The 22,789-nt window shown below is 50.2% G+C and overlaps 1 protein-coding gene across 1 annotated transcript in view; it reads right to left on the bottom strand.

Moving 5' to 3' along the window:
* The window catches only part of KCNK10 (potassium two pore domain channel subfamily K member 10), a 160,266-nt gene extending 139,902 nt beyond the window's left edge, over positions 1–20,364 (bottom strand). Inside the window, exon 1 of the mRNA XM_055436188.2 lies at positions 20,313–20,364. Within this exon, the coding sequence (XP_055292163.2) occupies positions 20,313–20,364 (52 nt within the window). The remainder of the gene's footprint in view (positions 1–20,312) is intronic.
* Positions 20,365–22,789: the final 2,425 nt, after the last annotated feature.

The following is a 22,789-nucleotide window of genomic DNA, read 5'->3' as shown; positions in this document are numbered from 1 at the left end:
AAGGAGCAGGGGCCAGGCCAGGGGCCCAGGGGGTCCACCCTTGGCGAAACACAAGCCTCTCCCTGGAGACGGTGTTCAGCATGATGCAGACGCTCAATCAAAGGACAGCAAATGGACGAGCAGAGAATGACTTTGGATGCAGCACAGACCTGGGTGCAAACCCCAGCTCAAGCACTGTCCACTTGGGTGGCCATGAGCGGCTTTGGTTTCTGCATCTTCAAAATGGACCTAACACTTCGTGTCTCAGATGATCAACATTCGTTCAAAAGTACACATGGATGCCATGAATGAATCTTGAAAAAATTACATTGTGAAAGAAGCCGATCACAAAAAGTCACATGTCATATGATCTGATTCATACAAAATCCACGGAGACAGAAAGGTCAGTGATCGCCTTGGACTGGGCAAGAGTGAGGGAAGTTAGGAAGGGACAGCTGATGGGATAAGGTTTCTTTCTGGAGGGATTCAGAAAATCGAACATCATATAGAGGTAACCATTGCACAACAGAATAAAAACCACTGAATTGTATTTAGATATCACAAGGCTATGGTTTTTCCCGTGGTCATGTGTGGATGTGAGAGTTGGACTGTGAAGAAAGCTGATCGCCGAAGAATTGATGCTTTTGAGCTGTGGTGTTGGAGAAGACTCTTGAGAGTCCCTTGGACTGCAAGGAGATCCAACCAGTCCATTCTAAAGGAAATCAGTCCTGGGTGTTCACTGGAAGGACTGATGCTGAAGCTGAAACTGCAATACTTTGGCCACCTCATGAGACGAGTTGACTCACTGGAAAAGACTCTGATGCTGGGAGGTATTGGGGGCGGGAGGAGAAGGGGACGACAGAGAATGAGATGGCTGGATGGCATCACCGACTCTGTGGACATGAGTTTGAGTGAACTCTGGGAGTTGGTGATGGACAGGGAGGCCTGGCGTGCTGTGATTCATGGGGTCACAAAGAGTCGGACATGACTGAGTGACTGAACTGAACTGAAGTTATATCTTAATAAAGCTGGTTTGTGGGGCTTCCCCAGTGGCTCAGGGGTCAAGAATCTACCTGCTGATGCAAGAGCTATAGGAGACTCAGATTCGACCCCTGGGTCAGGTAGATCCCCCGGAGAAGGAAATGGCAACCCACTCTAGTGTTCTTGCCTAGGAAATCCCATGGACGGTGGAGCCTGGCGGGGCTACAGTCCACGGGGTCACAAAGAGTCAGACACAGCTGAGCAACTAAGCATGCGCACACACACACACACACACACAAGGGTGTTAACTAGAAAAACAAGCAAAGTGACCCAGGCTGCAGCGAAGGACACGCTGTGTCTCTGTGACACACCAAGACCAAGGCAGACCCTGGATGCACCTCAGTAGACGGGTGCTGCCGGTCACAGCATCACCACCATCAATTAGGTGCCTCTTCTGCATCTGGCATGGGGCTCCACCCTTTCTGCACATCATCTAAGTCTCCCAAGACCGAGGGGATGGGTGCTGGAATCCTCCTGGTCCTCAGGTGGACAAGCAGGCACAGAGCTGGGGCCAGGGAAAGTCTGAGCTCTCGTAAACATTCTCATCACGCACCCCTCACCTCCAGCAGCAGCATGTTGCCATCACCGGACATCACCAGGCAGGGCTCCCTCGATCGCTAGAACTGGCTTAAAACAGAGCAGAAGCTGCATTAGCGGCCACGGGGCTTATCCCTGAAGACCAGGCTCGCATCCTCGACTCTCAGTCTGCCCTGCATCCCAGGTGTAGCAAAGAGACCGCCAGACTCACGACAAACCCACCAGAGCCCTAATCTCCCCTTTCAGAAGACACAGGCTTCCCTGGTGGCTCAGACAGTAAAGAATCTGCCTGGATGCAGGAGACCTGGGTTCAGTCCCTGGGCTGGGAAGATCCCCTGGAGAAGGAAGTGGCAACCCACTCCAGTACTCTTGCCTGGAAAATCCCATGGACGGAGGAGCCTGGTAGGTTGCAGTCCACAGGGTCACAAAGAGTCAGACGAGACTAAGCGACTTCACTTTCACTTTTCACTTTCCTGCATTGGAGAAGGAAATGGCAACCCACTCCAGTGTTCTTCCCTGGAGAATCCCAGGGACAGGGGAGCCTGGTGAGCTGCCGTATCTGGGGTCGCACAGAGTCAGACATGACTGAAGCGACTTAGCAGCAGCAGCAGCAGCAGCAGCAGTTCCTCTGAGATTAATTTACATGTCATCATCACCGAGGAAACTTAAACTCGAGTCAAGTTCCAGTGATCCACACACAAGCCACAGAGCCCTAATTAACAAAGGTGTTCTTAACAAAATTTCCATACAAACTAGGCAGTTCTAAGGCTCTCTTTGAAATCACTGCATGTTCTAACAGAATGTTGCTGACTTCTACAGGATCAACACTCATTCCCTAGGAAATTAACAAGCTAAACATTTTTTTCAAAGAGTAATGTTACATCAGAATGATCTTATTTCCAACCTACTGCATAGCACAGGGGTGAAAAAAGAAGGCATGTTTTCAGGACATATATTAACCATAAAAATGCATTCCAATATACAGTAGGTATAGACCAAAAAAATGCTTGATTCCACTTATGCTATGATGCTAAGTCGCTTCAGGCATGTCCAACTCTGTGCGACCCTATAGATGGCAGCCGACCAGGCTCCGCCGTCCTGGGATTCTCCAGGCAAGAACACTGGAATGGGTTGCCATTTCCTTCTCCAATGTGTGAAAGTGAAAGTGAAGTCACTCAGTCGTGTCCCACTAGTAGCGACCCCATGGACTGCAGCCCACCAGGCTCCTCTGTCCATGTGATTTTCTAGGCATGAGTACTGGAGTGGGTTGCCATTGCCTTCTCCGGATTCCACTTATAAGAGGTGCCTAGACTGGTCGAATTCACACAGTCAGACATTGATAGCTGCCAGGGGCCAGGGAGCAGGGGGAGGGGGAATGGGGACAGTTTCAGTTTCAGAAAGTGAAAAACTCAGGAGCCAATGATGGTGGGAGCCGCACAAGGTGAATGTACCTGCCACCACTGAGTGTCCAGTTAAACGTGCATGTTTTATATTACCTGAATTTTACCACAATTAAAAAGATTAAAAAATGAAAGAAATGGCCTCATTTTCACCCTTAGCATAAAAAATTTTAAGCCCTTCTGACTTGTTAAATGAGTGCCTGAGAGAGATTTCTGAAATGTGCAGGGAACTGACCTGAGAGTCTGTTAGAAAGGTTGGGTGCTCTGGCCAGGCGGTGAGTTTCAGGAGGGCAGGAAATCTATGTTGTTCATCTCTTACCTCCAGGCCTGGAATAGTGCCAGGCACAAGGAAGGCGCCCAGTAAATATTACTGAATAAATGAATGGATGTCTTCTCCAAGAGGCTGAATATACACCCACGTCCATACTTGCTATAGATTACAGAGGATTTAGCTTGAAATCTCAGAACCAATATGCTCCAGGCTCTGGAAGAGCTATGTGGCTATTGTTCAGTCACTCAGGCATGTCCAACTCTACAGTCCTATGGACAGTAGCCCCCCAGCCTTCTATCTGTGGATTTCTCCAGGCAGGAGTACTGGAGTGGGTTGCCACTGCCTTCTCCAAGGGATCTTCCCGACCTAGGGATTGAACCCAGGTCTTCTGCACTGCAGGTAGGTTCTTCACCATCTGAGCCACCAGGGAAGCCCTTGTTGCTGTTCAGTCGCTCAGCCCTGTCCCTATAGCTCTTCATTAATTATTCTTCCCAAAAGGAGAGGAAAAAAAGCCCCTCTCCTGGGGTTGCACAGCGGAGGTTAAGATAAGGATGCAAACACATGCTTTGTTTCCTCTTTGCTGTCTGAGAAAATCACCTGACCTCTCTAGATTCCTGTCTTTTCCTTTGAGAAGCTGCAGAGAGTTTGTTGCTGATGTTTGATCATTAAGTCATGTCCAACTCATTTGTGACCCCATGGACGGTAGCCCGCCAGGTTCCTCTGTCCATGGGATCCTCCAGGCAAGAATGCTGGAGTGGGTCTCCATGCCCTCCTCCAGAGGTCTTCCCGACCCCAGGGATTGAACTCATGTCTCTTACATCTCCTGAGTTGCAGGTGGATTCTGTAGGCGGTCTGCTGGTCATGGAAAGCAGTGCTGGGGCTCAGCTGTAGACAGGGGCTCAGGGGCTCCCTAAATCCCACCCCCCATGGCCGTTGGCTTCACTTTTCTTTAGAACTGAGTCTGAATGCAGAGATTATTGCCGGAGAAGCAGGCATTCGCGCCGTGCAGAAGCTGCGTTCTCAGCCTGCCTGTTCCTAGCTTCTCATTAATTCAGGCTTTGGGGAGGCCTTCCAAGCTGAGGCCACAAGGACTTGCCAAGCAGGGGGTCCCATTACAGTCAAAGGAGAAATACCCCAATGTGCTCCAGGAACAAAGTGGCGGCGGGTGAGGAGGACATGCTGGCAATGTTTATTAGGCCCATTGTGCTAAACTGAGGGCTGAAAGCTTCCAGAAGCTGTTTGAAGTACAAACTACTGGATGTGCCGTGAGTATCTGGTGTATTGATTCACTGACTCCAGATATGTAAATGATCACAGAATCAAAAGCCAAGTAACAAAGCCCAGGAAAAGATTATATTCACAGAGATTGAAAATGCAGCTGCCATTGCTTTAAGATAGAATACATCCTCCACCCCCCACAAAAAAAAGAAAAAGATACCCTTCTCATTTGCAAGCAGAAGTTAGGAATTGGTTGTCATAAACCAAAGAGGCCAAGAAAAGCTTTTCTCTTATCTAAATGTTTTTCAAAAATTCCCGTGATTCCTATAAGAAGACAGAGTCCCCTATGTAAGTTCGCCACCCTACATGCCTGGCACATAGCAAGGATCCTCTACAAACATTTGCTGAATCAATCATTCTATTACAAATGATACTCATTTATAAGTCATTTAAATAATCTTTAAAAATACAAATCTGGGGCCTTCCCTGGTGGTTCAGCGGTTTAGACTTCCAGCGCAGGGGGTGTGGGCTCAATCTCTGTTTGGGGAGATAAAATCCACAGGCCTCATGGCCAAAGCACCAGAACATAAACATCAGAAGCAACACTGTTACAAATTCAGTGAAGACTTCAAAATGGTCCACATCAAAATTAAAAAAAAACCTTGAAAAAATAAAGCTTAAAAAAGTACAAATCTGATCGCGTCATCCCTCCTACTTCAAGCTATTCCGTGGCTTCCCATTATTCTCAGGAAGAAAAACTCGTTCCCAGGACCTACTATCCCCTGCATAACCCAGCCACCACCCGCTACCCATCACGCCCCCACGGGCCACACCTCCCACTCTAGTCAGGATCACAATCCAGGTTTCCTGGCCAGAGACCAGTGGTCCTCCTACTGTGCCTCGCTGGCTTTCTCTGTTCTTTTATAACACATCCCCCCAAATCAAAGACCTAAACCAGAAGGGGAGCGTTATTCAAAACACTGAGTGCACACGACTGCAATGAAATGTAAAATACGTTCCCTACATACCTCTGCCTAATTTTTCAAAGTAAAAGTGGAAAGGTAGAGGAAATGATGTTGGTGTGGCTTGGTCTGGGTCAGCTGTAGGTCCAGAAATCGAAGGTGGGGACGGAGGAAGTGAAGGGTCCATCGGAAGCTAAAATCACCGGTGTAGAATCACCCTGAACGTCAGGCTCTGATCAGGGGCGAGCCTGGGGGGCTCGAGGCAGAGGGTGGGTGGGGTTCCTGGATGAAGGAAAGCAGGGGAAGGCAACAGAGCCAGCAGCGGGACTACCACCGTCTGCGGCCTGAGAACAGGCCAGCCCTCGGTTGCTGTGGTTACAGACGCCCTGAGAGTCGGCTCCGGATGCCTACAGGCCCCTCGGGCAGCCTCATTCAATCCTCGCCCACCCGGACCTGGGGCCCCTCCTGGCCCTATTGTGGAAGCAGTGACCGACTCAACAAAGCCCACGGCGGCACTCAAAAGACACCGCGCTCACCCGCCTCTGCCTGGGCACAGAACTGTCCTCAGAATACAAAGTTGCCTCAAGAATAACCTGGGTGTTCGGCAACGTGGGAATCTCAAAGCCATCAGACGCATCCTGCTTCCTGGAAATCATTTCCCCTTCAAGAATGTGCAGAAAAAACAAAGTGGTTAAAAAAAAATTTTTAAGTATGTTTACTCCAAATAAGTCTGAGAGTGAGTGACTTATCCTGCGCACCGGGTCCACATCCTCAAGCATCCCGTCCCTGCTGCCTTGGCTCTGTTCTGACTTGTGCTTTCCTCACGCACACAGAAACACACCAGACACCCATTCCCTGAGCCTTCGACTGCCCAGCCTGAAGGATGTCCTGTCCTGGCTTTATCCAAAGTGAAAGTGTTGGTTGCTCAGTCGTGTGACCCCATGGACTGTAGCCCACCAGGCTCCTCTGTCCATGGGACTCTCCAGGCAAGAACGCTGGAGTGGGTAACAATTCCCTTCTACAGGGGATCTTCCAGACGCAGGGATTGAACCCGGGTCTTCTGCATTGCAGGGAGATTCTTTACTGTCTGAGCCACTGGGGAAGCCAGGCTTTGAACCTATAAAGAAGGCTGTCCAGGAAGGATGATCTGCAAAAGAAGTGGGTCCCGAGCTGCCTCCCTCAACCTCTGGTTTCACAGTGAGAAGAACTAGGGTGCGTCACACGGTTACCTTTTGGTGAAAACTGACTAGATCTACATGTAGCATGGTGCCCACACAAGACAGGCTCGGGAGATGCTTTTTGTATCTGAAAAATCTGTAGCTGTGTCTGCGTGGACTGGGCGGTATGCTGCAACCTACTGTAAGACCATATATTCGTATCTTATACAAATCATCATCAGGCTCTCTCTTTCTCAAATATCCTTTTGAGCAGTGAGTGATGAGAGGGGTAAATGGGAAATGCAGGATAAGTGGGAAATGCAGGGTTAAATGCAATCAACCCAGTTTCCACCCTGCAGGCTTCTCAGGGAAGACGGAGGAGATGGAGGGAAGAACTCCAGCGCTAACAGACCCCCAGCATTCAGCCCAGAGCTCCGAGGTAACTTTGGGCTCTGCAGGCCTCAGCCGCCTCACTCAGAAGGCAGGGATGATCATCTCGTGTGTTTCTTTGGACCAGAGAGAGGACCACGTGAGGTGATGTCTCTCAAGCACTTTGCACAACGCCCGGCGCTCAGCACGTATTCAGTAAGCTGAGCAGGAAATGCTTATGGTGATTTTTAAATATTTCCTCAAATTCTTTGATACTCTCTCCTTCCAAAGTGCATTTAATCACCCCTCCTCCCAAACGTGGTGGCTCACATCTCATGAAAAGAAGGAGGCAGTGAACCGTTTGCGGCCACACAGATGGACCCTGAGAACATTATGCTAAGGGAAACAAGTCAAAGAGAGACAGATACCGGCTGATCCAGCTAAGGGGGGAATCTAAAAAAGCCAGACTCAAAGAAACAGAGAAGAGGCTGGTGGCTACCAAAGGCAGTGGGGTGGGGAGTAGGCGACCCAAGTAAAGGTAATCAGAAGGTACAAACTTCCAGCAGTAAGATAAATAAGTCCCAGGGATGCAACAGACAGCGTGGTCACTACAGTTAACAATACTCTGATATATATTTGAAAGTTGCTAAGAGAGTAGACCCTAAAAGTTTTCTCATCATAAAAAAATCATTAACAATGTGAAGTGATGGATGTTGACTAAGCTTACTGTGGGAATCATTTGACAATAGATAAAGATATCAAATCATTATGTTTTACATCTAAAACGAATGCATGCTTTATATCGATTATATCTCAATAAAACAAGAAGAAAAAACAGACTATGGCAATAATAACAATGAATGATTTATTTTTTAATTTTACATGACTTTATATTTAGAACCATTTTATGCTTTATTTAAAAAAAAAACACAAAAACTCACTCTGCTTTTAATATTTCCAAAAGCATGTTAACCAAAATTTTGATTTAGGAAGACTTAGGACATTGTGCATCATTTTAAATACTTTCATTCTGTCAATAACTATTAAAATGAGTTTACCGTTAGGGTTTCAGACGTTCTAATCATATCTAGACTGTTCTCATTTAAAATTTTATCAATTCCATTGTGTGCACACAGATTTCTGAGGTTAGGTCATAAAAGGCCTAACTGTACTCTCTCTTGAAGGGCTTACTCTGAAGGAAGTTGGCCATGTTGTGAGGATACTCAAGCAGCCTCTGGAGAGGTTCACAGAGTCAGGGAGTGAGGTCTCTCCCAATGACAGCAGCAATCTGCAAGTCACATGAGCAAGTCATCTCCAAGGCAGATCTCCCAACCCTAGTCAAGCTCTCAGATGACCGCCAGCCCCAGCCAACATCTGACCACAACCAACAAGTGACCCCCAGCCAGACAACCCAGCTACGCCATTCCTGAATTCCTGATAGAGATAATAAACACTGATCATTGGCTTAAGCCACAAAACTTGGGGTCATTTGTCACACAGCAATGCTAACTCTCCAGGAGGGAATGAGAACAAGCCACTTTGCCATCTCACACGGCCTAGAAAGTGCTTGCTTTTCCACGCAACACCTGGAAAGACCAGTTGTGTCTCATCAAACACGCTTTGAGAAATGTTGGTTGACAACTTCGTTTATAAATGTTGTTCACATTTATCGTCTCATTTGAGCATCTCAGCGAATGTGAAACAAATGTTACTGTGCTCTCTTTTTAATTTTACCCAGGAGAAAACTAAGTCTCCAAAAGCTTAAGTGACTTGTCCAGGTTCACATAGCTACAAAAATTGGTAGAACAATATCTCAGACTAAGTATTATGATTCCAAGCCATGTTTTTTCTTTACTATTTTCTCTGGTTCAGTGAGAGCAGCCTAGGTGTTTTAAACTTGGGATAAGGATAAGAATATGAGAAGCCTTGGGACTTCCCTGGAGGCCCTGTGGTTAAGACTTCACAGTCCAATGCAGGGGGCCCCAGTTCAATCCTTGGTCAGGAAACTAGATCCCACGTGCTGCAATTAACACCCAGCACAGCCAAATTAAAAAAAAAAAAAAAAAATTAAAGAATATGGGAAGCCTAAAAAGTCCCCAAAAGGAGGGCACTCTGGATTAGGGGACCCTCTCAGATGGTCTAGAGGGTGAACCAGATGCTTCTGAAGAGCGTGAGCCTTTCCTGACCTGCAGAACAGGGGTCCCTGCAACCGTGATGACAATGGAATGAGGGTACCACTCAGGGGGCCTTATTACCAGCACTCTTCTCTGAGCTCTGTGTATATCACTCCATTTAATCTTCATGACAAATCAAAGAAGTGTAGGCTGTCATCACCTCCACCTTACGGATGAGGAGACCCAATCACAGAGAAATGAAGCAACTTGCCCAAATCAGCCACTGGTCAGTGAAGGAGCTCAGACTGGACTCTCAGACTACCAGGGCATGAAGGCGTCTCATCAATCCATGCCCCAACTCTCCTTTTCAGCTGAAACTAGCACCTACCGCCTCCCACCCTAAGCTCCTGTGACGCACTCTAGCCCAGAGGCTGGGTGAAATGGATAGAAGATACATTTATGCCTGTCCAGTTATTTTAAGGAGGCATGTGTTGAACCATACGACTAAGCTACTTCCCATATGGCCTCAAATTCCACCATGAGGCATGAATGCCTTTGGCCGAAAGCAACATTCTCAGCTGGTGAAGTGAAGGTTCCAATTGCCCAGTATCACGTGACACTGAGCATCTCCATTCAGCCTGTCAGGCTCCAATCACCTTAAATTTGCTAAGTTACACTATCTTTTGGGCTTCCCTGGCGGCTCAGAGGTTAAGGTATCAGCCCGCAATGCGGGAGACCCGGGTTTGATCCCTGGGTCGGGAAGATCCCCTGGAGAAGGAAATGGCAACCCACTCCAGTATTCTTGCCTGGAGAATCCCATGGATAGAGGAGCCTGGTGGGCTACAGTCCACGGGGTCACAAAGAGTCGGACACGACTGAGCGACTTCACTCACTCACTACTCTATCTTTATTCTGCTAACATATTTGATGTGTTATCTGGGGGACCCACAGGGCTGCTTACACATTAGAAACTCATTTCTCGGTAGTAAAACTGTTGCTGGCCAGTACGACAGAATTACAAATATCGGCATTTTAGCCCATACTGCAAAGGTCACCGTAGCTTTCAGACTCTCCATCACTTGAGCAAATTTGCATTGACTCATCACGCATTTCTTTCTAAACTGCAAACACTTCTGTTGCCCCTACAGCGGGTAACCGGATGAATAAAAACTAGAAACCTTTGCATAAGAGATAGCAGTTGAGATCAGAGCTTTGTAGACAACAGGGCAGGGTGGCGGCGTGGAGCAGGGAGAATGAGTGAAGGAAAAACGGAAGGGAAGGAGGAGGGGGAGCTCCTGTGATGACGTGTTTATGGCAACAAGGACTCTGCCAGTTCTATACTTGGCCACCATTCCACTTCGCTTCAAGGTTCCCCCCGTGGAAAAGGAAAGTCAAGTCATTGGTAGGACAGAAACTGGAGTTCCCTGAAACCCTGCCCACCCACCCCTCCACACCGCCGCTTATGACCACCCCGGTCTGCCTCCCTGGCTCTGGGCATGAAGGAAAAGGAGCGAGTCATTTCCCTGGGACCACCCCTCCCCGTGCCAATGGTTCCGGCCCTCAGCCCCCACGCCAACCCCACATGGAAGAGGAGGACAGCGGCTTTCAGTGTTCACTTCACAGTACTCAGTCAAAAGGAAAAATGTCAAACTGTGTCTGCAAACCACAAATAGATGTTTTAGGAAGCAAACATGAGGATTTTGTTTCTCCATCCTGGGTGCCAGTAATGAGCCTGACACAGCCAGGAGCCCACGGAGAGGACCATTCGGAACAGAGCCCCAGGGCGGCTGGTCCATTTGACCTCTGTGGGAAAGCTGCCAGGAGGGGGAAACTAACATGTTCCCAGTGCCACGTTGGGGCAGATTCCATAACCAAGCCAGGCAGAGTCGAGCCCCCAACAAAGTCTAACCCCAGCCGGCTCACCCAGAAAGCGCCCTTTATAAGAGAACCTGAGCAGAGCAAAAGACGGTCACCTTTACCCACCTTCCAGCTTCAGCCAAGGGAGATGTTCAAACTGAAACTTCCTAATTGCCTTTCAGTAAAACGGTTTCATTCTATTTCATCATTAAACTCTCTAATTCCCCATGGACTAAAAGGAAAATGATTCCACTACCTCAAAAAGGTCCATTTGAGACCTCACTGGTGGTCCAGCGGTTAAGACTGCACTTCCACTGCAGGGGGCATGGGTCTGATCCCTGGTCTGGTCAGGGAACTAAGATCCTTGCATGCCATGCGGCATGGCCAAAATTAAATAATTTTTCTTTAAAGTGTTAACAGACTTAGAGAATGAACTTACAGTTATAGGGGGAAGGGTTGGGGGAAGGGATAGTTACGGAGTTTGAGATCAACATGTACATACTGCTGTATTTAAAATGGACAACCAGCAAGGACCTACTGTGCAGCAGGGAACTCTGCTCTACTCAGTTCTGTGGCAGCGTGGATGGGAGGGGAGTCTGAGGAAGAACGGATATAGGCCTAAGTACACACTTGGCTGTACACCTGAAACTATCATAACGCTATTAACAGGTCATACTCTGACAGAACATAAAAGTTTGTCTTCTTAAAAAGACAGACAAAGGTAAAAAAACAAAAATAAGAATTAAAAACAAGTCTTTTTATTTTTTTTTTTAAAGTACAATTTACCTTTTTTGGCCAACAGTGGGTCCCTAGCTCTGTGCCGACATTAAAAACCATTACCTCGGCTGTGGGTGAAATTTCGCAGTTTGGGGCAAGATGTAGTTTGTATTTTTTAAATGCATCTGATTTAAGATTATGCTCATGAAGAGCCTGCTATGGACTGAACTGCATCCTCTCCCCCAGGAAAAAAAAATTCATATGTTGAAACCTAAATCCCAAATGCCACTGAACTAGTAGTAGGGCCTTTGCTGCTGCTGCTGCTGCTAAGTCACTTCAGTCGTGTCCGACTCTGTGTGACCCCATAGACGGAAGCCCACCAGGCTCCCCCGTCCCTGGGATTCTCCAGGCAAGAACACTGGAGTGGGTTGCTATTTCCTTCTCCAATGCGTGAAAGTGAAAAGTGAAAGTGAAGTCGCTCAGTCGTGCCCAACCCTTAGCGACCCCACGGACTGCAGCCCACCAGGCTCCTCCATCCAGGGGATTTTCTAGGCAAGAGTACTGGAGTGGCTTGCCACTGCCTTCTCCGAGTAGGGCCTTTAGGAGGTAATTAACATCAAGTGAGGTCTTAAGAAGAAGGCAATGGCAAGCCACTCCAGTACTCTTGCCTAGAAAATCGAATGGACAGAGGAGCCTGGTGGGCTGCAGTCCATGGGGTCGCTACTAGTTGGAGACGACTGAGCGACTTCACTTTCACTTTTCACTTTCACACATTGGGGAAGGAAATGGCAACCCACTCCAGTGTTCTTGCCTGGAGAATCCCAGGGACGGTGGAGCCTGGTCGGCTGCCGTCTATGGGGTCGCACAGAGTCGGACACGACTGAAGCGACGCAGCAGCAGCAGCAGCAGCAGAGGTCTTAAGGGTGGGGCTCCCATTCAGTAGGGGTGGTGCCCTTCAAGAAGAAGAAGAGGCCTCAGGGCACGCTACATCACAGGAAGGTATGGCAAGGAGGTGGCCACTTGCAGCCCCGGAAGGGAGCTCTCCCCAAACACCAACCAGCTAGTGCCTTGACCTCGGATTCCCAGCCTTCAAAACTGTGAGAAAATAAATTTCTGTTGTTTCGGCCACTCAGTCTAAGATATTCTCCTGTGACAACCTGAGCAGACTGACACCGAGCCAAAGTGCAGTTGTTCCAGAAGCAGGGTGGACCAGCAAAGTGAACCTGTCCAGTCTTCATTCCACCCGGTGATCAACGGACTCCGCAGAAGACTGGAGCTCCTCCGGAAAAGAACCTGAGCCAAACCTGGGTCCGGATCAGCTTTGGAACATCTTCCCTCTTTACTTTCTAGGATAATTGTGCTGATTCTGGCATAGTACTAATCCCATTTAGAAAGCTGATCTCCTGAAAGTTGGATATTAATTCAACATAGATTATTTTCTTTCCAGAAAATCTAATACATTACAAATGTGTGTTTGGAAACACATTAATAAAGATAGCACTCCATCCATCTTACAGGTTGAGCATGGCTCATATTCACAAGGGACCAAAATCTCTTTTGAACCAAGAGCGCAGAAGTGAGATCCAAGGCTGTTCCTTTGAACTCATGGGACAAAGGGTCTTCAATAGAACTCAGCCAGTGCAAGTACAACCTGCAGAAAACCACCATCAACCCTTAAGGGCTCACTGATCAGCCAAAAGACTTCTTCCTCTAAATCTCTACGAGAAATCTGTGAATACACTTTTGGATCAGAAAGAATGATAGAGTGTGGAATGAACAAAAATCCTGGAAGGGAAGAACATGTGAGGGAAACTGCCCTGCACATAAGCATGAGGAGGCCTGGCTTGGCACTGCCCGTTTGCAGCCTTGGGCCCCCAAAGAACCCATTGACTTCTTCTATTCCCATCAGCAGTAAATCTAAGACTCCAATATTGACAAAAATAGGGCTGTTTAAAGAACAAATGAGATCATTTGTAAAAAGCGTTCTGTAAACTGAAAGGCAATACACACATACGATACAGGCCTCTCTGGAATTTTGCGTTAAACTATTCACTAAAAATACAGCTTAAAAAAAAAATCCAGCTTTGGCTCTAAGGCCTTGCTTCTTTCTTTCTTTTTACTGTTGCTGTTTAGTGGCTAAGTTGTGTCCGACTCTTTTGCCACCCTCATGGACGGTAGCCTGCCAGGTTCCTCTGTCCATGGGATTCTCCAGGCAAGAATACTGGAGTGGGTTGCTGTTTCCTTCTCCAGAAGATCTTCCCAACCCAGGGATCGAACCCGAGCATTCTGCATTGGCAAGTGGGTTCTTTACCACTGAGCCACCAGGGAAGCTCTGCTTCTTTCTCAAATAGATTTAAATACCCAAAGAGAGCTGCGCACCAATGGCCAATATGTGCTAAATTATTCCTGGGACACCAACCGAATCTGTGCCAGGCTGCATCTGCCCACCCACCTGCCCCCTCCACCCCCACTCCTGGTGAAAAGGCGAGCAGACAGAAAACAGCTTGCTGGAGGCTCTGGAGAGCTGGGCGCTTGCCAGGAGGTGGGAAAATCAGTGTCCTTCCTGATACCCCATCAGTTAGGGGTATTACTATCCTACTGTTACTTGTCCTTTGCCACCTGTAGCTTAAAAGAGTGCTGTATACTATTCCATGGCGTCCATGGGCCACACCTTCTTTTCCATTCCTCTGATGATGGACATTTAGATTGTTTCTATGGTCTGGCTGTTGTAGATGATGGTGGAATATTACTCAGTCATGAAAAGGAAGAAAACTGTGCCATTTGCAGAGATGTGCATGGACCTAAAGACTCTCACACAGAGTAATCGGAAAGAGAAAAACAAGTATCCGATAGTAACACGTATATGCGGAATCCAGAAAAATGGTACCGATGAACCTATTTACAAAGCAGAAATGGAGACACAGATGGAGAGAACAAACAGACACCAAGAATGGATGCAGGGCATGAACAGGGAGACTGGAACTGACATGAATGCACGATTATGTATAAAACAGACAGCCAATGAGAACCTCCTGCACGATTATGTATAAAACAGACAGCCAATGAGAACCTCCTGCACGATTATGTATAAAACAGACAGCCAATGAGAACCTCCTGCACGATTATGTATAAAACAGACAGCCAATGAGAACCTCCTGCACGACTATGTATAAAACTGACAGCCAATGAGAACCTCCTGCACGACTATGTATAAAACTGACAGCCAATGAGAACCTCCTGCGTGGCATAGGGAACTCTGCTCAGTGCTCTAAATGGGAAGGAAATCCAAACACGAGCAGACATGTGTGTACGCATAGCTGATTCGCTGTGTTGTACCGCAGAAATTAACACAGCATCGTAAAGCCACTACACTGCAATTAAAAAGAAAAAGAGCGCTGAAAGTTTCATCACGCTCGACGTCGTTGAGACCCTCTTTGATCCTTCCCTGTATCCCTACATATATTCAGCAAAAGGTTACCAAGTATCCACTAAGTGCTGGGCACCTCCCAGGGCCTGGGGTTAAGACAGCGAACAGGGCAGGGAACATTCCTACCTGTGGGGCCCACCCACTAGCCAGGGAGGCTGGCATCAAAGGTGACACATGAGCAAGTAAGATGGTTTCAGCTCAGGACAGATACCAGGAAGACAATTGAGCGGGGACACGATGGAAGTGATAGGGTCAGAGAACAAGAGGCGAGGTTTTTAGACGCAACAGGGACATCCCCGCTAACAAGGTGATGTGTGAACTGAGCTTGAGAGGACGGAAAGAAGCCAGCTATGCCAACACACATTTATAAGCCACTGAAAGTGCAAGTGCAAAGGTCCTGAGTCAGGGGACTCATCTGATCTCCTTGCGGAACAGAAGGAAGCCCGGTGGCCCAACGGTCAGATCAAGGGGAATGCTGAAGAGACAGTCAAAGAGGTCGTGTCAGTGGCCTCCTGCCACATGGACGGAAAGCGAAGCGCAGAGAGGCTGAGTGAGCAGCCCAAAGGCACACAGCTCATTACTCCACGGCGGCTTTTAGAAACTAACTCTTTTGCCCCACAACTCAGTTTTGCACATCATGATAATATGCTTGCCTCAAGCTGTAGAGATGGTGTTTGCTGATCTTGTTGGTTTTTAAAAGCTTTCAGCATGCACAAAAGCAGCCAGTCAATCCCAATTTTCAGAAGAACATCATCAAGAAGAGATTCCAACAATTTTAAATGCATGAAGTTCTACTCTGAAAGCCAAGACTTAGAGCCCATCTCCTTCTGGGTAGGTCCTCCACAGTCACTGTGTGTTAAAGGCTTAGCTTTACAAATATGGAGGAAGGCTAAAGGCTCACCAGAGCATAATCGTTTTACACTTAGGTCTTATTTCTGCACCTAAACCTCTTGACAGTGTTTTGCTTAATTCACCCAAGTGCAATCAAAACCAATCTGTTCTCAAACCACCTTCATCTTGTGCTATTAAGTTGTCAGGTAACTGGGCTGTAAGCAAAACATAATTACAACTTCCTTCCAAAATCCGTGAGCAGAGCCACCTGAAGGTGCAAGCTTGTTCATACCCTGGTGGTGGTTTAGTCGCTAAGTGATGTCCGACTCTTGCAACCCTGAGGACTGCAGCCTGCCAGGCTCCTCTGTCCACAGCATTTCTCAGGCAAGAATACTGGAGTGGGTTACCATTTTCTTCCCAACCTGGGGATAGAACCCAGATCTCCCGCATTGCAGGCGGTCTCTTTACTGGCTGAGCCACCAGGGAAGCTCCCTTCATCCCCGGTTTCTAAGGAACTCCCCCTCCTCATATCTTTTATGACACTAGATTCACCGTCATCTCCCCCTTGCTAAACACATTTGGTCTATGTAAACCCCAGACAGCATATTGAAAAGCAGGGACATTACTTTGCCAACAAAGGTCCGTCTAGTCAAGGCAATATTTTTTCCAGTAGTCATGTATGGATGTGAGAGTTGGGACTACAAAGAAAGCTGAGCACCGAAGAATTGATGCTTTTGAACTGTGGTGTTGGAGAAGACTCTTGAGCGTCCCTTGGACTGCAAGGAGAGTCAACCAGTCCATTCTAAAGGAGATCAGTCCTGGGTGTTCATTGGAAGGACTGAGGCTGAAGCTGAAACTCCAATACCCTGGCCACCTGATGTGAAGAACTGACTCATTGGAAAAGACCCTGATGCTGGGAAAGATTGAAGGCCGGAGGAGAAGGGGACGACAGAGGATGAGATGGTTGGATGGCATCACCGACTCAATGGATATGAGTTTGAGTAAACTCCACGAGTTGGTGATGGACAGGGAGGCCTGGCGTGCTGCGGTCCAGCAGTCACAAAGAGTCAGACACAATTGAGTGACTGAACTGAACTGAAAGCCAAACTTCCAAAGAACAGACCCAATGCCTGTCCCGTGACCAGGGACTAACCCCCTCCGCCAGAGGTGGATGGAGAGAGAATGTTTGGTTAGATGGGTTAATGGAGAAAGGGATGAGGTAGGAAGACCGGATTCACTGCTTCCCTGCCCTCCTCCTCCTCCCCCATGACCCCCTCACCGTCTTCTCTCTTCTTCCTTGAAAGACGTTTCTCCAGTCCCTGAGTTCTGGGATCTTCACCAGGTAGGAGACAGAGGCCTCAGTAGCATAAGGGACAGCCAGGAAGAGTGTTTAAGGACTCATGTTTTAATCCGACCCATGAGCTGTGTGACCTCTGATAAGTTACTCAATGTCTCTGTTTTCAATTCCCTCACCTATAAAATTAGGATTGTCTCTTCCTTCTATGGGCTTCCCTGGTGACTCAGTAGTAAAGAATCTACCTGCAATGCAGGGGACTCAGGATTGATCCCTGGGTTGGCACGACCCCCTTAAGAAGTAAATGGCAACCCACCCCAGTATTCTTGCCTGGGAAATCCCATGGACAGAGAAGCCTGGCAGGCTACAGTCCATGGGGTCACAAAAGAAACAGGAGAGCAACTAGACAACAACATTCTTTTATAATTAAAAAAGAAGACTGAATAAATGAATCATCTTGTTAAATAATAATAAATAATTTAATTAATCATTAACAAATGTGCACTAGTTCTCTACTGGTGTGATATATGGCACTGTCACACCCGACTCTCCCCTGCCTTCACCCCTGGCTGGGAAAGACGACTGTCACCCACACCTCCAGGAACAACTGTGCCTCAAGTCAGAATATATTATTGGAAGGCAGCTCAGTGGTGTCCCGATGGCAATCAAGTGTCAAGTGGGGACAGTAACACTGTGCCATCAGATAACTATTGTGAGCATAACTATGAAATTCCATACATCAAACACCTGGCATGCAATGATTGCTCACTGAATGCTGTGACTTTTATTGCGGTCTTTTCATTTTTAGCACCATTGGTTGTGACCATAGGTGCTACTTGCTTGCTTCTTCACTGTTTTAGGCTGTAAAATATGGGATTCATCTGTGATTATCACTGTGACATAAATAGGTGGAAGGATGATTTTATAGAAATGCATTTTAAAAGCTATGGCAAGCTTCACAAAACCAGCCCTCCCCATCAGAGCTCCTTGAAGATCCTGATCTGATATTTATGACAACGGCCCACTTGACCCACCTCCTGAATGACTCAGGGATGTCTCCCACTCAGCAAGTCCTGGGCTGAGCTCAGGAGGTTTCTCTCAAGACTGGTCCTGCCCTCGCTCCTCCCAGTCTTTCCAGCCACCCCACTCCACACTTGATTCACACAAAGCCTGTGCCCTCCCGGGCTCCGCCGTCCATCCATGGCTCCATCCCACGGCCACCACTCCGGCCCACTCCACTACTGTGTGTGGTCCCTCACACCCACGAGAGCCACACAGCACTTGCTTCAAAACTTACTGCAGATCATGTCGCTTCTCAGCTGGAAACACTTCAGTGGCTTCAGATAAACGCTACTCTCCAACCCCACAATCCACAACTCTCCCCTACCTGCAACAACGCCAGACTTTAGGATCTGAGCCTATGGTCTCACCAGCCACGCCTCAAAACACGTGGTCTCTCGGTCTCTGCTCCAGCCATGGAGCCCTGCCTTCAGGTCCGCAAACACTCTCGCTCCCTCTGCCCCAGGGCCCTCACACTTGCTGCTGCTTCTTCTGCCAGGCGCCCTGTTCATTAGCCAGTTCGTCCCTACACATCCTGCAGGTCTCAATACACATGTCTGACTGTCTCCCCTGACCACCCATCTCCCCTGGTTCTTGTCAGTCTCTTCCATCAGATGCTCTCTCAAACCCTTGATGCTCTTTTTCATGAAACATACTGGAACACAGGGAACAGTATATAAACTTGTAATTATGCACGTCCCTGTGCAATGATTGATTTAAGTCTCACTATAGACTCCAAAAAGACAGAGCTTTTTGTCTGTACCATTCTGACTGTATTTCCTGCACCTGGGACAGCATTTGGTTTGTAGTAGATATTCAACGAGTATGTTTTTGAAAGGATTCCTCCCCCCCCCAAAAAAGCAAACAAACAGACCGAAAAAGGAACAATTCCGTATTTCCAGAGAAGGAGAGAGAAAATAGAAAGTCTGGGTTGATTTCAAGATAGAACAGCCCTGGTGTTGAGAATAGGCAATTACCTCCTCACTCTGTCTTCAAGAACCCCATCAATTCCTAAGACGTGTCCTCAACAATGACTGGTTTTCCTCTCTTCCAAACCGAAAAGAAGAAATGCACTCGTAATGAACACACACGCAGATACACACACATCAGGCAAATTTCAACCCCAACTTGCACAGAGGCGTTGTCTTGCCCAACTCAGCCTTCGGATGAGCTAAGAGAAAGGCTCGTCAAAGGCATGACAAAAGCAAGAGCATTCTTGTCAAAACTGGACAGGAGGTTTCAACTTGCTCCCCTGGCAGAGCTACCGCTCAGGAGCAGCCTTAACATCTGTATGCTAATTAGAGACGCAGCGGCCGGCCCTGGGCACACACAAATCTATCTAAACCGCTCCCTTTTGAGTCCAGGGAACACTGTCCAGGATTTGTAAGAGCCTGTACGCTACACTACTACTCGGGCTGGGGGCACACAAAGCGGCCCTCCCCGAGCCCTCAGCAGCCCCACTCTTCTGGAAAACCACCCCCTCCCGCCCCCTTCTACTCCCGCCGGAGCCAAACTCGCTGCCTGGTTTGGGGATAAGACTGAGCGAAGATCGGGAAGGCCCCCAGGGGCTTCATTATTCCGTGCGCCCCAGAGAAGGGCCACCTCCAGGGGCTGCTGCTGCGAGGCGCAGCCTCACTTGCTGCCAGGAAACCTTTCCCGCTGGGGACACCCCGGGCTGCCCGGGGAGCTCCAGGTCCAGGGGAAGGCACCCCACCCATGTTTGCCAGAGACAAAGATCACCAGAAACAAAGGAGACACACACACACAGTAACACACACCAAGTCAGAAGCAAACACCGGCACTTGCTGCAATCTCAAGCCAAAGAGCCCGCTTGGTGTGTCTTTAGATAGATGTTGAAACAGCCCAGGAGGGACAATGTTAGGGGCTAAGGGCAGGCGCGATCCGGGCCCGGCACCCACGCGGCCTCCGCCCGCCTCCCACCCCGCTGCAGTCCCCAGGCGCGGTTTCCAGCCTCCGGACACACGCCGCCGGGAGCCTGGGTGCTTGCACTCCGGGAAGCGCGCGCACACGCCGGGGATGGAGGCAGGGCCAGGGCGGCCAGAAGTAGGAAATACCAACCTTTAGGATCCCAGTTCACCTGTTTTCTTGGAGTCTCGATTGGAAATTTCATTGCTCCGTTGCCCGGGAGGGGAGGGAAAGGAAAAGAATCGAAATAATAATAGAGTCCTGGAGCTTTACCAGCCTCGGTACGGCAGTCCAACAAAACAATTTCCCAGGATGGGGGAGCCTCGGGCTGGCTCGTGGAGGAACCCCCGAGAAAGACTAGCGGAGCACACTTGGCTGAGGCGCGAAAGGGAGGCTGCTTGGGTGTTTGCGCCGGTGGCGGGGCGGCCGGTAGCCCCCCGCCCCGGGTAAAAGGAAAAGTGAGACCGGCGAGGGGTGGACGGACAGGGAGGCTCGGGCAGATGAGGGAGCCACGCGGCTTCGCGATCGTGGGGCCGGCAGGCGTGGGGCAGAGCCGCCGGAGGGCGGGCGCCAGGGAGAAGCCCACTGCAGTGTCACTCCGGCCCCCCGAAGACGTGTGCTCACACACTCCCGCACGCGCGCGCACACGCACACTCGCACACACTCGGCCGGCCGCGCGCTCGGGCGGGCACGGCCGCCTCGCTCGGCCGCGCGGGGCGCACAAGCCCCACCCCGGCCGCGGCTCCGCGCCCCCCGGGCGACGCCCCCCACTCCCCGGCCCTCGAAAGCCATTGGGCGCAGGGCGGGCGCGGCGCCCGGGAGCCTCCCCGCCGCGCGCCGCGGAGGCCGCGCCACGCGGGAGGGCGCGCCGCGGGTGGAGGCGCCCGGCCCCCGGCGCCCGGGCGGGGGCAGCGGCCGGCGGCGGGAGGCGCCCGGAGGCGGCGGCGAGCGGGCGGCGGCCGCGCGGCTACTTACTGGCCGGGCCGGCGCGCTCGGCGGAGTCGCCGCGGGAGCCACGCTCGGCCGCCCGGCAGGCGCTGTAGGCGGCGGAGGCAGGGCCGCGGCGGCCGCTCCGCAGACCGCGGGCTCGGCGGGGACCGCCTGTCGCCGCGTCCAGCCCGGGCGCGCCCCCAGCTGCGTTCCTCACTTCGGGTGTTCCCGCCGGCCCCCGCCCGCACCCCGAGCCCGCGTCCCCGGCGCGCTCCGCGGAGGCCGGTGCCAGCCCCGAGCCTTTTGTTCTGGGGCCGCCCGGCGTCCGTCGCGCTCTCTCCCCGCCCGGGGAAGCTCGCTCCCCAGGCGCAGCCGGGCCCGGCCCCTGCTACCTGCCGCCCGGCCGGGCCGGCGGCTCGGAGCCCCGGGAGGGGCGGGGGAGCCCCGAGGGAGGCGCCGGGGCCCCTGCGGAGAACCGAGGTGCCAAGACCTGGCGGCCCCGGGAGCCCGAGGGCCGGGGCAAGGGAACCCCAGGATTGTTCCGGGAAAGAAACTGTACCTGGCGCCCTCCCCCTGCCCCCAAACACCGCCCCCCGCTTGAAGCCGCCCTGGGCTCGCGGTGGGACCTCAAGTCTCCAGAAGAACCTGGTGGTGCTGGGATGCTCTTGAATGAGCTACTCCAAGTACCAATATGTATAATGCTTACAAATTACTCTGGATGCCCAGCGACAGAGACTTGCGTGCAGTAGATGCTGAATAAATACTAAATGAAGGCCTGGACTGCAGGAAGTAGTGCTACAACAGGACGGAGCTCAGGTTTCTGTCCATTCGCTGTCCATTGTACCTATGTCTTGAGCCCTTCTGGGCCCGTCACTATGCTAGGTGCTGGCGATATGACAAAGAACCAGCTTGACATGGACCCTGCCTTTACAGGGCTTACTGCCCAGTGCCATGAAGTCGGGTTAGATCATTGTGGCCTTTACTCAAAAATAAAAAAGAAACGGACTTATTCCCCAGCCTGCCTTCTGTGGCACTAACTGCCTGCTTGAGCTTTTGCTCTCGGAATGCATGCCTCTTTAGGGCACCTTGAGGCTTCTGGGGAGCCCTGTGTCAGCAGCCTCTTTCTCATCATCCATCTCCTGCTGTCAAACTCCAGGTTTCTGAGTTCCAGGCCAAGAGCCACGGAGCTCACTGTCATTGATGGGAAGGGTGGGTAAGTGCTTTGTCACTGACCCGAGAGGCGCAGGGGAGCTCTCTGCAGACCCAGTTCAGGAAAACCGGTACCAATCTGATGGCACTGCTCTGACTCAGACCTTCAGGCAGGTGCAGTTTCCTGGATGCTTCAAAGCCACCTTCTCTGGAACTCCCTTTCCATACTTGGCCTCCCTCTGCTAGGAGGCTGAGAGGATCCATGAGACTGGGAAATAAGACAAATGAAAAACTGCCCCTTCCCCGGCTATGCCTCCAGCGTAGTGACCCTGCTCAATCACTTCTGACTCTTTGCGACCCCCTGCTTCCAGAGACACCAGTATATATGTAAATTCTGCTGCGAAACCCGAAGGGAGCTGCTTCTAAGCTTCTGCGCCAGCCTCCAGAGCCTCCTCTGTCCTCGCCTCCTCCACTGCTCGTGGGCCGAAGGGTGCCAGCCCAGTCACTGCAGAGCATTACCTGCATCCAAGTCAGATAGAGGTCTCCATGGA

This window comes from Moschus berezovskii, chromosome 9 (genome assembly GCF_049115385.1).
Source record: "Moschus berezovskii isolate FMDL1 chromosome 9, NW_MosBer_1.0, whole genome shotgun sequence".
Lineage (NCBI taxonomy): Eukaryota > Metazoa > Chordata > Mammalia > Artiodactyla > Moschidae > Moschus > Moschus berezovskii.
Note: the sequence above shows the minus strand (reverse complement) of the source record. Positions and strands in the feature narration are given on the sequence as shown.